This window comes from Myotis nattereri (genome assembly GCF_964212035.1).
Source record: "Myotis nattereri genome assembly, chromosome: 9".
Lineage (NCBI taxonomy): Eukaryota > Metazoa > Chordata > Mammalia > Chiroptera > Vespertilionidae > Myotis > Myotis nattereri.
This window is the reverse complement of record NC_138084.1, coordinates 16806934-16824795: the sequence shown is the minus strand read 5'-3', so window position 1 is coordinate 16824795 and position 17862 is coordinate 16806934. Positions and strand designations below refer to the sequence as shown.

At 41.9% G+C, this 17862-nt stretch overlaps 2 protein-coding genes across 16 annotated transcripts in view; one reads left to right on the top strand and one right to left on the bottom strand.

Moving 5' to 3' along the window:
- Positions 1–4098, bottom strand: part of ATG13 (autophagy related 13) — a 32626-nt gene extending 28528 nt beyond the window's left edge. For 6 of the 15 annotated variants that reach the window (XM_081098506.1, XM_081098514.1, XM_081098518.1 and 3 more), the window contains exons 1-2: positions 3775–4095; positions 3301–3351 (exon numbers count right to left, since the gene is read on the bottom strand). The gene's annotated coding sequence lies outside the window, so the exon portion shown is untranslated. Of the gene's footprint in view, positions 1–3300; positions 3417–3774 lie in introns of all 15 variants that reach the window. The other 9 variants (XM_081098508.1, XM_081098520.1, XM_081098513.1 and 6 more) reach the window with 6 other exon arrangements.
- Positions 4099–4419: 321 nt separating this feature from the next.
- On the top strand, positions 4420–15740 carry HARBI1 (harbinger transposase derived 1). The gene is made up of 3 exons (XM_081098505.1): positions 4420–4523; positions 5231–6043; positions 14453–15740. Exons 2-3 carry the CDS (start codon positions 5374–5376, stop codon positions 14830–14832), a joined length of 1050 nt encoding a protein of 349 aa, XP_080954631.1. The 5' UTR covers positions 4420–4523; positions 5231–5373; the 3' UTR covers positions 14833–15740.
- The last annotated feature ends 2122 nt before the right edge of the window (positions 15741–17862 follow it).

The window sequence follows — 17862 nt, the reverse complement described above, 5'->3', positions numbered from 1 at the left end:
AAACCTTTACATTAGCAATATAGCAATAAAATACATGAAGCAAAAATTCCTAGACAGCCGAAACCGGTTTGGCTCAGTGGATAGAGCGTCGGCTTGCGGACTGAAAGGTCCCAGGTTCGATTCCGGTCAAGGGCATGTACCTGGGTTGCGGGCACATCCCCAGTGGGAGATGTGTAGGAGGCAGCTGATCGATGTTTCTCTCTCATCGATGTTTCTAACTCTCTATCTCTCTCCCTTCCTCTCTGTAAAAAATCAATAAATTATTAAAAAAAAAAATTCCTAGAGATACTAGCAGAGCTTGATAAAAACAAAAATATACCTGAAGACACAACATACCTCTTTGAGCACTCAAGTAGATATAAAAAATACAGAGGATCTGAATAATAAAACCAAGTCTCATACATATATATATATGCAAGTCACTCAAATCTGTTTCTTTTTTTTTTAAATATATATTTTATTGATTTTTTACAGAGGGGAAGGGAGAGGGATAGAGAGTTAGAAACATCGAGAGAGAGAAACATCAATCAGCTGCCTCCTGCACACCTCCCACTGAGGACTTGCCCACAACCAAGGTACATGCCCTTGGCCGGAATCGAACCTGGGACCTTTCAGTCCGCAGGCCGACGCTCCATCCACTGAGCCAAACCGGCCAGGGCCTCTTTTTTTTTAATCCTCACCCGAGGATATCTTTTTTACCACTGATTTTCAGAGAGAATGGAAGGGAGGGGGAGCGACAGAGAGAGGGAAACATCGATGTGAGAGAGACACATCAATTGGTTGCCTCCTGCATGCGCTTGGACCAAAAGCAGGGTCAGGGATAGAGCCTCAACCAAGGTACATGCCCTGGACCAGAACCCATGACCCTTCTGTCCTTGGGCCAATGCTCTAACCACTGAGTTGAACCGGCTAGGGCCAATCTTCATTTCTTATAAAATGATAAAAAAAAAAGATGATAAATAATAATACTAGGCAATATGGCAGCTCAAATATTAGCAGAACGGTGAGTTTTTTTTTTAAAAAAATGATTTTTAAAACTGAGGGGGATGCCCTAACCGGTTTGGCTCAGTGGACAGAGCGTCGGCCTGCGGACTGAAAGGTCCCAGGTTCGATTCCGGTCAAGGGCATGTACCTTGGTTGGGGCACATCCCCAGTAGGGAGTGTGCAGGAGGCAGCTGATCAATGTTTCTCTCTCATCAATGTTTCTAACTCTCTATCCCTCTCCCTTGCTCTCTGTAAGAAATCAATAAAATATATTTAAAAAAATAAAAATAAAAATAAAACTGAGGGGGAGAAAGAGTGAGAGACAGAGAAACATCTGTTGGTTGCCTTCCATACGTGCCCCAACCAGAGATGGGACCCGCAACACAGATATGTGCTCTGATCGAGTATGGCAACGGCAATTTTTTGGTGCACCCGACAACGTTCAACCTACTGAGCCACTCAGGTCAGGCCAGCCTGCATTTTTGTTTTTTCTTTTCAATTAGCAATAATCGCACCTTGGATAAATCTCATTGGCTATGGATACTGCCAGACAGTTCAGTTGGTTAGAGCATCATCCCAAAACGCCAAGGTTGTGTGGATTTGATCCCGGGTCAGGGCACATACAAGAAGCAACCAATGAATGCATAAATAAGAACAATAAATTGATGCTTCTCTCTCTTTCTCTCTCTCTACAATAAATTTAAAACAAAACAAAAAACTTTAATTTGAATAATAAAAGGTCATAATAGTGAGGAATTTTTTAAAGTATACTCTTCATTCTCTGTGATCTAAGCAGCTCTCCAACCAGTGTTATGAATGTAATTATTCATCTCTTCTGTGATAAAGTAAAAAGGACTTTAAAAGGAAAATAAATATTTAAAAACAAAGTTTTAGGGACTTCTAGGCATTATTAAGATTAAATAACTTTTTTTCCAGAAGGTGCAATAAATTCTACAGTGGTTACTTTTTCGAAATAGTAAAAAATAGCCTTGAAAAATCACTTATATAGTAACACTTTAGACTTTGGAAGCTCAAAAGTTAATGTCTTAGGCTATTTTTGCATTTAGGCTATAGACACCCTGCTGAGTCATCATGGAAGATATAAGCTAATGCAGTTGGGTGGATGGGGGCAGGAAAGACAATAAGGAAAAAGATTTATTGCCCCGACCTCAATACAGTACAATTCCAGTATATGGTAGGATCCCACTGTGTCTAACTGATTTAATCCCTAAATAAAATATTATAATTTGGCCCTAGCCGGTTTGGCTCAGTGGATAGAGCATCGGCCTGTGGATTGAAGGGTCCCGTGTTCGATTCCGGCCAAGGGCATATACTGGGGTTGCGGGTTCTATCCCCAGTAGGGAACTTGCAGGAGGCAGCCAATCAATGATTCTCTCTCATCATTGATGTTTCTAGCTCTCTCTCCCTCTCCCTTCCTCTCTGAAATCAATAAAGAAATATATTTTATATATATATATATATATATATATATATATACATATACACACACACATATATATTACAATTCGGAGTGTTTAGTAGCTGAAGATCTGCTTCAATTTTAATATCCACTCTTGAGGGAAAAAATACAAGTATTCAATAATTATTGTTAGGTGTAAGTACAATAATGGAAAACCCAGTGGTTTATAAATTTTATGAAATGTAAATCTCAAAAGTTGCCATCGTCGTCTTCTTTTTTTCCTTTTTTTTTTTTTCATCGTCTTCTTAATTTTATAGGCAACGGGATACAATTTGGGAACAGTGAATAAATTTACATGTGTTTTACTATACAAATCAGTCTATGTGACACATGCTCCAGCACTTTTTCATCATCCATGTGTACTAAAAATAACAACTCTGGATTCCATTCTACAAACATCTGTAAGACTTCTGCTCTTATAAATCCTTGTGGAAAAGGGAGTTGAAAACAAAACGTTTGTAATGTAGTTGGAGCCACAATACCCACACATGAAAAGAACACTCATAAAACAACACATGAAAATCTGGAGGTTGACTTAGTGTAAGGGAAGGATCTATTGTTTCTTATTATTGCACACCTCCCATTGAAGGTGCTCAATAAGATTCTACCATCTTAGGAGATGAGTTTTAAACTAAGAATAAGAAAACAGGTACTTTTTTTTCTTTAATATTCATTCATTCACATTCCTTCTCCAGATATCTCTCCCTCTTTTTCCTCTTTGTAGAGGTAGGATGCCCAGAAGAGGAAGAAACACTGCAAGTGTAACGTTACTCTGAATTGACCAGGAAAACTGAGATGCGTTAGTGATGAACCCAAGAAGGTGCTTAGCCACTTACCCAGAGATTTATTTAATGAGAATGGATCGCAGGTTTCCTCAGGTCGTTCCACTGCCAGTAAGAAGAGAGTCGTGAACCTTGGGTCCCTTTTTTCACTAGTCAACAGTCACCCTCACCTACACGCGGAGTACATATTTGGCACTCAGCAAATCTTGATTGAATGAAAACCTAACCAAACTCATATTGGTACCCAACCCCGGAGTTACGAACCCCAAATTATCTCCAAAACCCCTTAGGACTTCACCCAAAGAACTGAGAAAGTAGAGACGAAAGCCCTGGGATCTTTGTAAAGACTGGGAACAATCAAGGCCCAGTGTAGCCTACACCAACCCGACTTCCCAGAGAAAGCTCAGGGGACTGAACTGTGGCTGGTCAGCTTCAGCTTCCCAAGGAGGCCCCCGACGAGCCGCAGATCCATAGCCTCCCACCCGGGGGCGCTGAGAGATCTGGGGGTATCCCCTCCAAAGTTAGTACCTGCAAAGCTGCGACACAAAGAGTGGCTCGGGGCTCTCATTACGGAGGCAGGGGCCCGGGGCCGGCCAGCTGCGCCTCCCGGCCGAGGGTTCTGCGCTCCGGAGCAGCACTGACAGCCCGGGTCGCAGACAGTTCACCCCTCAGGAGGCTCGTGGATCGAACACCCCCAGTATTCGCTCTCAAGACTGAGCGAGTCGTCGCACACACGTCGACCGGAGCTGCTTGACTCTCCTCACAACTCAAGCGATCACTCCTGCTCTAAGCCCTTCGGCCGGCCGCTTCCCGGCGCCGCCATCGTTAGTGTTTGTTTTCATCTGCTTCGGTGAACGCGGGGGGAGGAAGAGGGCTACGAGGAAAATACAGCTGTCTAACTTCGGCCGCACTTTCGCTACACACGAACACCCTATTGAATCTCTTTCCTCTTCGAAATTACCACGAAAATTTATTTCCTTTCCATATGCCTTTATGGCCAATATTTCCCAGCGTCTCAGAAGAAAATAAAAACGTCAAGAACGGGGACTTTGAAAGAGCTAGAACATTTAGGCCACATGAGGAATGTGCAGGGCCGAATCGCAAGTCACTGCGGCAGGGACCAGCGAGGACGCGGCGTGGGGCGAACGCTGACGCAGAGGGGGCGGTGCCTATGCTGAGCAGCGTGGCGGATCGTGCGCGACTGCCGGTTCCGGAGGAGGGCGGGAGCAGGTGGGGTGGGAGGGGAGTGTGGCTGGTGTCCTGGCAGCCTCCGAGAGGTGGGTGACAGACTTTTAGCTGACTTTGAGTGGCCGACGCACTCCGATTTACGGGATATTCCGTATTTAAGGCGCCTCTTCAAAGCGACGCAGTCGACTCCCAACCCCTAGCTCTCTCGGCGTCTTCCGCACCTGCTTTCTAACTTGTTGGGGCCTCTCTACTTCCTAGCCCCTCAGCCTCGCGATTGTTAGAGCACACGACCCACCTCCATCAGCCCGGGTCGTGAGTGGTTTTCCTCCCCGCCTTCTCCCTTGTTAGACTGGTTTGAGCACCACCATCACCCTCTTCTGTCCCGTGCTTCTCAGGGGGAGCCAGAGAGCTTTGGGTAAAGAAACCCGCCGTGACTAATCCCTTGCCCTTACGTCAGCTCCTTCGTGGCCTGAATAGTTAGGAGCAGACCTCTTTTACCTCGTGGATAATGATGCCAGCACCTCCATTAATCTCTTGCTCTTCTCAGTTCAAATGCCAGGGAGAAAATAAGCCGCCAAGGTACAACTCCCATTCTCCTTGAAATCAAAACAGAGACTGTCATGCAGCCGTGAGTTAGTGGAGAAAACCCCAGAGTTACAAGTAGAGCACCTTTTGCTGGAACAACATAGACATTTGAGAAAAGGAGTTATTATAACTTTAGACTCACTTTAAAGTCTTTGGTAGGTTTCTAATGTGTGTGGTGTTTGTTTGTTTTTTTTTCTTTTAACCTTTACAGAGAGAAGATTATAAATGCCAGAGCCATTTAACTGATGGTTAGCTGTTGACACTTCTTTAAATACCTTCTTGCACCAGGGTCTTCACTGGGAAGAATTCGGGGCAAAATAGCCGTGGAAAAGAGAGTCAACACTTACATGTACCATGGCTATACCTATAACAGTGCTTGATTGCGACCTCTTACTGTATGGCCGAGGCCACCGGACATTGGACCGTTTTAAGTTGGATGATGTGACTGATGACTACTTGATGTCCATGTATGGGTTTCCTCGGCAGTTCATTTATTACTTGGTGGAGCTCTTGGGAGCGAGTCTTTCTAGACCTACTCAGAGATCCAGGGCTATTAGCCCAGAGACACAGATCCTTGCAGCACTGGGCTTCTATACTTCAGGTTCCTTCCAGACTCGGATGGGAGATGCTATAGGAATCAGCCAGGCATCTATGAGTCGATGTGTTGCCAATGTCACCGAAGCGCTTGTGGAAAGAGCCTCGCAGTTCATTCGCTTTCCCGCTGACGAAGCCTCCATTCAGGCTCTGAAGGATGAATTCTACGGGTTGGCTGGGATGCCAGGGGTCATAGGCGTGGTGGACTGTATCCATGTGGCAATCAAGGCACCAAATGCTGAAGACCTCTCCTACGTGAACCGCAAAGGTCTGCATTCTTTAAACTGCCTGATGGTGTGTGACCTCAGAGGGGCACTAATGAGGGTGGAAACAAACTGGCCAGGCAGCCTGCAGGACTGTGCTGTGCTGCAGCAGTCTTCTCTCAGTAGTCAGTTTGAAGCTGGAATGCACAAAGATAGCTGGCTGCTTGGTAAGTTTGCAAGTGGACATGCTTAATGTTGTAGCCGTAGGATTATGTAGCAGAGTAAATGAAATATGGGAGTCTATAGATTTGAGTCTCTGTTCTGTCCTTTTTTGGAGACCTCAGCTAAAAACTCTTTGAGCCTAAAATCCCCTTGAGCCTTCATTTTTAAAAAATCATCTTTTAGCCCTGGCCAGTATGGCTCTGTCGGTAGGAGCCTTGTCTGGTACACGGAAAAGTCCTAGGTTCGTTTCCTGGTCAGGGTATACAAGGTAAGTTCCAGAAGCAATCGATTGATGTTTCTTTCTTTCTCTCTCTCTCTCTCTCTCTCTCTCTCTCTCTCTCTCTCTCTCTCTCTGTCTGTCTTCCCCTCTCTATTAATGAAAATATCCTCGCCCTAACTGGTTTGGCTCAGTGAATAGAGTGTTGGCCTGTGGACTGAAAGGTCCCAGGTTCAATTCCGGTCAAGGGCATATACCTTGGTTGTGGGCACATCCCCAGTGGGAGATGTGCAGGAGGCAGCTGATCGATGTTTCTAACTCTCTATCCCTCTCCATTCCTCTCTGTAAAAAAATCAATAAAATGTATATTAAAAAAAAAACATGGCTGATGCAAATGACACTTCACTTCATTTAAAAAAAAAAAAAAAAGAAAGAAAAAATATCCTCCTGTGAGGATTTTTTTTAAAAACCAAAATTTGCCGAAACCGGTTTGGCTCAGTGGATAGAGCGTCGGCCTGCGAACTGAAGGGTCCCAGGTTCGATTCCGGTCAAGGGCATGTGCCTGGGTTGCGAGCATATCCCCAGTAGGAGATGTGCAGGAGGCAGCTGATCGATGTGTCTCTCTCATCGATGTTTCTAACTCTCTATCTCTCTCCCTTCCTCTCTGTAAAAAATCAATAAAATATATTTAAAAAAATAAATAAATAAAAACCAAAATTTAAAAGCCATGTATTAAAGTTTTAAAAGCATAGTATTTGACCCAGATCATCTTCCACTTCTGTGGTTTTACATGGTCGTATGTGTTCATAAACATGGACATGGATGGTGTAAAATAGAATGACATATAAGAACTTGCCTTGCAATAAGGTTTTTTAAAAATATATTTTTATTGATTTTTTTACCGAGAGGAGAAGGATAGAGAGTTAGAAACATCAATGAGAGAGAAACACCGATTAGCTGTCTCCTGCAGGCTCCCTACTGAGGATGTGCCCACAACCAAGGTACATGCCCTTGACCGGAATCGAACCTGGGACCCTTCAATCCATAGGCCGATGCTTTATCCACTGAGCCAAACTGGTTCGGGCACAATAGGGCTTTGTAGTTGCAAACAACAAGCCTACAAAAACAGTCCCTTAAATGCAGCCAAAATACTTATCACTATAGATTTGTTAAATAGCCATACAATTGAGCCTTAGTTTTTATTATCTGTAACACGGTGAAAATAATGCCAACAACAGTAATGCCTATTGTTAGAATTAGGCAATATATATATGAAAGTTCACCATAAAGTATTGTACAAATGTATTATTTTTGCCATTGGTGATTGTCACTGTATGAAAATTCTAGTAGACAGTACACTTACATAGTTGTTATAGGAACTTCACAGATCTGCTCAGGTGTCATTGGAAAGCCTTGCATAATGATATGAGTAGAACAGGGACACATTCAATACTGAGCAGTGCAAACTGAAGTGACTGTACAGCTGTGAGTGATACTGTTAGTTAACAGTGATAAAAGCCTTGAGCCTGGCAGCTTAGTGGTTGGTTGGTTTTTATTTTATTTTCCTAGTATTTTTATTGATTTTTAGAGAGGAAGGGAGAGGGAGAGAGAAACAGGATCCAAGAGCAAAACATCATCGGCTACCTCTTGTACGCCCCACCAGGGATCCTAGCCTGCAATGAGGCCATGCATCATGACCAGGAATCGAACCGGTAACCCTTAGGTGCACAGAATGACACCCTACCAACTTTGCCATACTGAGCAGAGTGGCTGATTGGTTTTAAAGTACTACTCTGTCTCTAGCCAGTTTGGGTCAGTGGATAGAGCATCGGCCCACGGACTGAAGGGTCCTGGGTTCAATTCCAGTCAAGGGCACGTACCTTGGTTTCAGGTTACCGGGCTCTGATTGAGGTGCATGCAGGAGGCAACCAATCGATACATCTCTCTCACATCAGTGTTTCGCTCTCTTCCTCTCCCTTCCACTCTCTCTAACAATCAATGGAAAAATATCCTCAGGTGAGGATTAACAACAACAAAATAGTACTACTCTGATGTGAGCAACAAGACAAGGATTATCTTAATGCGACATATTATGTGAGAGATGATAAGATATATTAGGATTGGAAAACCTCTCTTTCAAAACCATCAATCATATCTGCACTGTACATGTTTATAACAGTGATTAGCATGTAATAAACAGCACTTATTTCTCTTTAATGTACAGTGCAGATAATGTGATTACTGGTTCATAAAAGAGAAACCTCTCATGTTCCAAGTGTGAAGAGACTGTCACACTGATTGGTTTAGAGCTTCCAGGGTGCCATGTGTAACATCTTGGAACTTCCATGATTTTTCTTTTTTTTTTTTTTTTTTTAATATATTTTATTGATTTTTTACAGAGAGGAAGGGAGAGAGACAGAGAGCCAGAAACATCGATGAGAGAGAAACATCGACCAGCCGCCTCCCGCACATCCCCCACTGGGGATATGCCCGCAACCCAGGTACATGCCCCCGACCGGAATCGAACCCGGGACCCTTCAGTCCGCAGTCCGACGCTCTATCCACTGAGCCAAACCAGTCTCGGCCCATGATTTTTCTTGAGTTGTTGATTCCGCATACCATTTGCCATGAGTGTACAACCTTCTCTTTATTGGACCTTTATCTTAATCCCCATGTGCCAACTTTTAACTTTCAAATTTTATACAGCTCACACCAAGAAGTGAAGGAAAGTCTGTATTGCAAGTGTCTCATTTAGCTACTTCTTCCATAGTTATGGGAGTTCTTGGGTCCTAAGCTTATTCTTATTAATTCGCTTTGGTATCCTAATTATAAAGCCAGCTAAAATTTACTGAGCATTTAGAATTTGTCAGGCAATTTTGTAAGCACTTTGAATTCGATTAGCTTACTTAATCCTTATAACAACTCATAAGGAGTTAAATGCTAATATTAACATTTTTACAGATGAGGAAATTAAGGCACAGATGATTTTTTTAATTTTTATTTATTTTTTTAAAAAAATATATTTTATTGATTTTTTACAGAGAGGAAGGGAGAGAGATAGAGAGTTAGAAACATCAATGAGAGAGAAACATCGATCAGCTGCCTCCTGCACATCTCCTACTGGGGATGTGCCCGCAACCCAGGCACATGCCCTTGACCGGAATTGAACCTGGGACCTTTCAGTCCGCAGGCCGACGCTCTATCCACTGAGCCAAACCGGTTTCGGCAGGAAATTAAGGCACAGATGATTTAAGTCACTGTGTGTAAGTTTTCAAACTGGATTATATGAGGAGTTAGTCTATTTGGCAAATATCCCTTTTTTTAAGGGCTTCAAGGTTATATAGGGATTATTGATTTTCTTTCCCTTCACACCTTGGTACCCCAGATTGATTTGGAATTATGGCTTCATAGTAGTTTTTTGAGACATTTACAGGAAAGTTGAAAATAAGTAAAAACTCTGACAAATTTTTATATACTTGTCCGATTCCCCTCTTAATAGGAAGAGTGGAAGTGGGAGAGATGGATACTGCAATAGCATTTAACAAATGAAGACCAGTTTTGGTACCAGGCCACATGCTAGGCACTAAGGATGGGGAAAGCAGACCCGTATGGAAATTTATTCCCTTAGTACTATACACATACCCTTTGGAAAGCCTCCATGAGCTCAAACAGGAAAACTAGTTTGAAGACTCTTCAACTAGTATAGTGTTTCTCAAATTTTCCAGATTGAAAGAGTCATCTCGGAATTTATTGAAAATGTATATCACTGAGCTCCACTTTAAATTTTGGAAATAAGAATCTCGCCGAAACCGGTTTGGCTCAGTGGATAGAGCGTCGGCCTGCGGACTGAAAGGTCCCAGGTTCGATTCCGGTCAAGGGCATGTACCAGGGTTGCAGGCACATCCCCAGTAGGAGATGCGCAGGAGGCAGCTGATCGATATTTCTCTCTCATCGATGTTTCTAACTATCTCTCTCCCTTCCTCTCTGTAAAAAATTAATAAAAATATATTTTTTAAAAAATGTATAAAAAAAAAAAAAAAGAATCTTCAAGGCCCTAGCCAGTTTTCTTAGTGGCTAGAGCAGCGGTTCTCAACCTGTGGGTCGCGACCCCTTTGGGGGTCGAATGACCCTTTCACAGGGGTCGCCTAAGACCATCGGAAAACACATGTATAATTACATATTGTTTTTGTGAATAATCACTGTGCTTTAATTATGTTCAATTTGTAACAATGAAATTGGGGGTCACCACAACATGAGGAACTGTATTAAAGGGTTGCGGCATTAGGAAGGTTGAGAACCACTGGGCTAGAGCATCAGCCTACAGATTGAAGAGTCATGGGTTTGATTCTGGTCAAGGGCACATACCTCAGTTGCCGGCTGGATCCCTGGCCTGGTGAGGATGTGAAGAGGTGTCATAAGCCAGGTACAACAATAAAAATCTTCAAGGAAAGAATCTAGACATCCTTTCTTTTTTAATCCTCACCTGAGGATATTCTTTTTCCCTTGCTTTTCAGAGAGAGTAAAAGGGAGGAAGGAAGGGGGAGAAAAGAGAGAAACATCGATGTGAGAGAGACACATTGGCTGGTTGCCTCCCACATGCACCCAGACCAAAGGGATGGAACCTGCGACCTTTTGGTGTTTGGCTGACACTCTAACCATTGAGCACACTGGCCTAGGACTAGACATCCATTTTTAACAGGTGCCCTAAATGGTTTATACCAGTGGTCGGCAAACTCATTAGTCAACAGAGCCAAATATCAACAGTACAACGATTGAAATTTCTTTTGAGCCGAATTTTTTAAACTTAAACTATATAGGTAGGTACATTGTTATTAACTTAATTAGGGTACTCCTAAGGCTTAGGAAGAGCCACACTCAAGGGGCCAAAGAGCCACATGTGGCTCGTGAGCCGCAGTTTGCCAACCATGGGTTATACAAACAGATAGGTTTGGAAAACACTGGCATCTAGAGCAGCCGTGGGCAAACTACGGCCCGCGGGCCGGATCCAGCCCGTTTGAAATGAATAAAACAAAAAAAAAAGACCGTACCCTTTTATGTAATGATGTTTACTTTGAATTTATATTAGTTCACACAAACACTCCATCCATGCTTTTGTTCCGGCCCTCCGGTCCAGTTTAAGAACCCATTGTGGCCCTCGAGTCAAAAAGTTTGCCCACCCCTGATCTAGAGGATATGTGGACAGTAGAGTAATATAGGGGTAGTTTGGCAAGATTATGAGGAATGACAAGGTGTTAAGAAAAAAGAGAGAGAGGGCGAGAAGATGGCTGGCTGATTGTATCTTAACAACATCAGATTTGTAAAATAGCTCTAGATTTGCCAAATCTAGAATAAGCTGTGATTCTCCTTTGTTTTCTGGGGTGTTACTTTTTAGCATATTTTAAGTGTAGGTGTTATCCCTTCATGTCCTCATTCTCATATGTCCCTTCAGAGTGTATTAACTCCCCTTTTCTACATGAATGTGTTCCTGCAAACAAGTCAGCCTGAGTTCTTATTTCTTCAGCTTTGGTGTTAAGCAGCTTTGGTAAAATATGCCCGAATGTCTTGTAAATGACTGATCAGGTAAGCAATTGTAATCTGTTTAGCACAGGGGTGGGCAAGCTTTTTGACTTGAGGGCCACAATGGATTCTTAAACTGGACTCAGAAGAAGGAGCTGCGGCCATGTTTCCCGACGTTGCCATGTTAACATGGCCGCTGGTGAAGGAGCGGAGGGGAGAGCAAGAGAACCCTCCGCTCTTTCGGCTCCGCAGGCCGGATAGAACAGACAGCTGGTTTAGCAACTCTGATCCTAATCCCCTCCTGAGTGTCTATCTTCCATTGGCACTGGGATTATAATCAGTTAATGACCATCAAGCATTTTATAAAAAGTCTTTGTTAACTAGTTTGTGCTGAAGGTCTCCCCATGTAAGGCTCATATTGTTTCTTACAGAAACATTTTTCAAATATCACTTAGTATCTCTGTGCTTTAGCATTCATCTTAAATGTTTATCTTATTCTCTTTCACAGCATTACACTATTGTTTTAGTGACTCTGAGTCTGACAATAGCATTAGTGACTAGCTTCTTCCCCTTCTTTTGCCTGACATATCAAAGGATAGCTGACATATATTTTGATCTTTTCATTTGTAAAATGAGTTCAATAATATCTAACCTAGAAGACTTGGGATTGGATAACAAGAGATAATATTTTCAAAATTGCCCAGCAGAGTGCCTATGACTCATTGAGTACATAATAGGTATTCAGTGAATCATAGGTATTATTTCATTATTATTTACATCACTAGAGGCCTGGTGCATGAAATTTGTGCACGGGTAGGATCCTTAGGCCTGGCTGGTGATCAGGACCCATCTGTGGGGCAACCGGCGGGGCGATTGGAGGGCCCCCACTGGCACCTGCGTTGGCTGATCTGGCACCACCCACTGCTGGCCCCACCCCCGCCATCACTGGTCAGGGGCTGGGGGCAGCTCCTGCGTTGAGCATCTGCCCCCTGGTGGTCAGTGCACGTCATAGTGACGAGTCATTCTGCTAATCGGTCAATTTGCATATTACCCTTTTATTATATAGGATAACATTTTTTTCACTACAAAAATATTTTGTTTTAAAAAAATATTTGATTAATGACAGAGAGAGAGAGGGAGAGAGGAACATCAATTTATTGTTCTTATTCATGTGTTCATTGGTTGATTCTTGTACATGCCCTGACCATGGAACCTGCAACCTTGGGGTATCGGGATGATGCTCTAACCAACTGAGCTACCTGGCCAGGGCACAAAAAGTATTTTTAAAAGCAAAGTTAATCCAGTTCTTAGAAATGTAAGCTCCTAAAAGAAAGGTATACTATATATTTTGGAACAGTGCCTAGTACTCTCTATAACTATTTACTGAAATTAATGGTGAGTCAGGAACAGCAATTATGCAAGTTGGTACACCTAGGGCCTGTTTGTCTCAGATTTATAAGTGGTTGTGCTTCTGTGAGACATTTCATCTGCCAGATGTAATGAGTCAGGACAATTAAACACTATAGAAACACTGTACTGTTGTGTTCGGACATTGCATCCCAGTTTTTGTTTTATTTTTAGCACTTCCCAAGATCATTTGATAGGTTACCTAAGGGAAATGCTTCCTGTACATTATTTTAATTGACTTCTGGTTTTATTTCTTCATCACTGTTATTATTTGCATCATTATATTTATGCTCTACTTGTTAATGTGAAGTTCTACGAGTTCCTCTGTTACAAGGAAATGTAGGAAGACAGGACATCTAAGTTCTGGTCTCTACCACAGATGCTGGGACTTTCATTCTTAGCAGGATGAATTATTATGAAATATTCTGAAATCCCTAGGTAGTACATTCAGACCTGACATTTTAATGGTAAAATTTAGAAATTTTTTTGAGATCAAGTGCTTTGAGATCTTGTGGCAGAATTCTCTTTATCTCTCTTGCATGTTAGCTCTTTAGAGATTTTGAAGATTGGTTTGCTATGTGATAGTTTTTACTTACTTTTTTTAAAATTTTGTTCTATTGCTTAAAGTATTACAAAGAGTAGTACATATGTCTCCTCCCCCCCTCCCCCCCGCTTCACTTTCCCCGGCCTCCCCTACCCCCCAGTGTCTTGTGTCCATTGGTTATGCTTATATGCATGCATACAAGTCCTTCGGTTGGTCGCTTACCCCCCACCACCAACCCTCCCCGGCCTTTCCGCTGTAATTTGACAGTCTGTTCGATGCTGCTCTGCCTCTGTATCTATTTTTTTTTCATCAATTTATAATGGTCTTTATTATCCATAAATGAGTGAGATCATGTGGTATTTTTCTTTCATTGACTGGCTTATTTCACTTAGCATAATGCTCTCCAGTTTTTACTAACTTTTTATTATCAGGAATTTTATTTGCTCCAGTGCCTTCACCTCCTTCCTACATTTTTTCAGATTTGGCTTTCTTTAGCTGTCAGCCTTTTTCTCTGTTGGTTTTAACCAAAGATATTCCCAGCTAAGACTCGTGTCTACCTGCTTGTGACTCTGGCATGCCTTCTCTTTACCAGGGCATTTTCCTCTTGGTTTTTCTGTTGTGCTTTAGGTCCAGAGGTTGTTGTCCATTCTCTGTATATGTTCCTGGATTTTCCTTTTTGTTTGTATTCCAACTATGATCATTTATGATTTCTTTGGGCCTTCCCCACAGGTGACAGTTCCTTCTTTCTCCGTACCTGGCTTATGACACCACTTCACATTCATGAGACTCCAGCTGAATATCGCTATAATATGGCCCATTCTGCAACTCACAGTGTGATTGAGAAGACTTTCCGAACACTCTGCTCCCGATTCCGCTGCCTGGATGGGTCCAAGGGGGCACTACAGTACTCACCAGAGAAGTCCAGCCATATCATCTTAGCGTGTTGTGTCCTCCACAACATCTCCTTGGAGCATGGGATGGATATTTGGTCGTCTCCAATGACAGGACCCATGGAACAACCTCCCGAGGAAGAGTATGAGCACATGGAGTCCCTGGACCTAGAGGCTGACCGGATCCGTCAAGAGCTGATATTCACTCATTTTAGCTAATGTGAAAGGTGGGGAGGGGGAGGGAAACTTTCCAGAAGGAGCTGTGACAAACTTTCTCCCTCACCAGCCACTACACAGTTCCATCATCTAGCATGACTGAGTGTGGACACTTGTCACAAACTGACATTTAATCTGCATGTTTTTTAGAAGAGTTGGGGCTATACCAGAATATTTTGATTCATTTGTATTTCTATTAATATTAACTAAACAAAAAATCAGGACAACACTTCCGTAGTATGCATTGAACTCCAGGTTGAGCCTCAGTTATTTGAAAAGCTCACTGGTTGCGGACATTTATGATTGTGCCTACAACATCAAAGCAAAGGAGAAAATGGCATCTAGCCAGAACACTTTCTTTTTGTTTCCATTATCTGGAGATTTCAAATGAAAATAATATTTATTTGTCCTGAATTATTTGGGTGGCATTTTAGCTTTTCTACTTTGCTGCCTAGATAGGCATAATTTGAGGCAGGTGGCTGGTGTGGCTCAGTGGTTGAGCATCAATCCACAAACCAGGAAGTTACAATTAGTTTCTGGTCAGGTTGTGGGCTCTATTCCCAGTAGAGAGTGTGCAGGAGGCAGCCAATCAATGATTCTATCTCATCATTGATGTTTCTATCTCTCCCACTCCCTCTCTCTCTCAAATCAATAAAAACATTTTTTTAAAGTAATTTTAAGTTTGAGAATGGTCTTGGGACAGGTAAATGTCTGCTAATCTGCATTTGCAACCTTGTATATTTAAGAAGATGTTAGGAAAGGAGAAAAACAAAAACAAACAGCCCAGCTGGCATGGCTCAGTGGTTGAGCGTTGACCTGTGAACCAGGAGATCACGGTTTGTGGTTCTCTCTCATCATTGATGTTTCTATCTCTCCCTCCCTCTTCCTCTTGGAAATCAATAAACATATTTAAAAACAAACAAATCAAAAAAGAAGTTAGGGACAGTCTGAAACCTCTATCTTTAGTCTTCCTGCAATAATTGGCCTGTTACTTGGACCTCGGTCCTAGGGAGAACATCTGGACTCCAATCTCCTTTTTCCAACCCTGAGTAGGAGTTAGAGGCTAAATGGGTTTAAGAACCTAATTAGCTTAAGGAAGACAAGTCAAATATAGGTAAAATAGTAAGCTTACATTTTACAGGAGAACTGAACACCCTGATAAATTGATGGACAGTCCTAGCCAGTTTGGCTCAGTGGATAGAGCCTTGGCCTGCAGACCAAAAGGTCCCAGGTTCGATTTCAGTCAAGGGTATGAACCTTGGTTGCAGGCTCCTCCCCAGCCCTGGTCATGGTCAAAACTCATGCAGGAGGCAACCAAGGAATGTCTCTCTCTCCCCTCTCCCTAAAAATCAATGAAAAAATATCAGGTGAGGATTAACAAAAAAGGAAACATAAATAAATAAACTGATGGATGGAGAATCACCCAGGTTCACAGATCAATCACATTTCTTATGATTGTGATATTAGAATGTCTGTTTGACCATTCAGCTTTGAAATTCCTTGTACCAAAGGAAGATTTAAGGAAGGCATATGAAAGTATTAAAAAGGGGAGGTAAAAAGAATATAATTTCTTAATTTGAAATTACTAGTAATTTTGAAGTTAGACCTATTTGAATATCGTATGTACAAAGTGATGGGCAGAAATTATACTGATATAAAAAATACTGATTGGAATAATGAAAATGTAAATTAAGTTCACACATTGTGGCTTCACTAGAACAAAAAAGGAGACTTTCCTGAGGATTATCTCATTCCCAGTTTTTCATCCACTCACTGTGTGATGCCTCTGATTTGTCTTCTTGGATAATTTCCTACCTGCCTTTGGCAGTGTTAATCTGGTGATATTCAAAGTAAAGAAATGAACAGCTGATGACAGAGAAATTTGGAAATAAATTGATGGTGACTCATCCTCAAGATTAAAAACAATTATGGTTTATTATCTGCTGTTTATTTCTACTCCAAATTTTATTTTCCATCATCATCCTACTCTATAAAGAGTAAAAGAGTAGGTTCAAAAAAAAAAGTAGATGCATTTGGCAGAAGGGTGAGCTTAATATGTACAATGAAGTCTTTGAGATGGGAGTGGACAACAAAGAGGTGACTGTAAACTTCAGCTCTACTTATTGTGCAATAGAGGTGCCCTATTATATTTTTTCCTTTGTAAAGTTTAACCTCTGAACCATGCTTGCTTTGTCTTCTTCATAAGGCAATATTTTAATATTCATAGTCTTTCCAAGTTTCCTGAGATGGACATATTTCCCTATAAAATTTTGGTTCTATTATGGGTATTGCACGAGGAAAGGGTTATTGCCACCCGTGTATCATAAGTGGTAAGGTGGAGTGTGTCTTGGAAAGGGCCTAGCATTTTAGCTTTAAAAAACGACATTAAAGAAAATATGGAGTTTTCACAGCTCACTAGATGGTGACATGAAGTCTGAGTGGGAAAGACAGTTTTGGAGAGATTTCAAAAGCAATTTCAAGTCTGACTTACATACCAAAGATCATTTCTAAGTGCTGAACTGACTGAACATTGGCTGTCAGTGTTTTTCCCTGGGAGCATTTTATTTCCCAATAATTCTACAGAGTAACTGTTCAAATATATTCCTTTAATCTCCTTTCAACCTGGATTTTTACAAGCCAGGATTTTTTTTTTTTTCAGTTCATAGTTAAATTTCCCTCAAAATGATCTAGGGAAGGGATCAGGGTCTGTACTTCCAGATTGCCAAGAGTTTGCTCATAGTGGCTTTTTATAAGTGCCTGAGAGGTCTCCTCGAGAGTCCCTTATTGTGGATTTATAGTGTCTTCCTGTTACAATTTTGGGAAAGAGTCCAGGATTTTGCCTCTTACGTAAGCCTCATCTTCCCGTAGGTGACCATATGGCCAGCATAGGAGTTTTCCAGATTTGCCCTTGGATATTTCAAGACAGCAAAGTCTAAAGATATATTAAAGCAAAACTACAATATTGGGTCATCACTGGTTTACCAATTCAAAATTATACAAAAGTCGCCGTAACCGGTTTGGCTCAGTGAATAG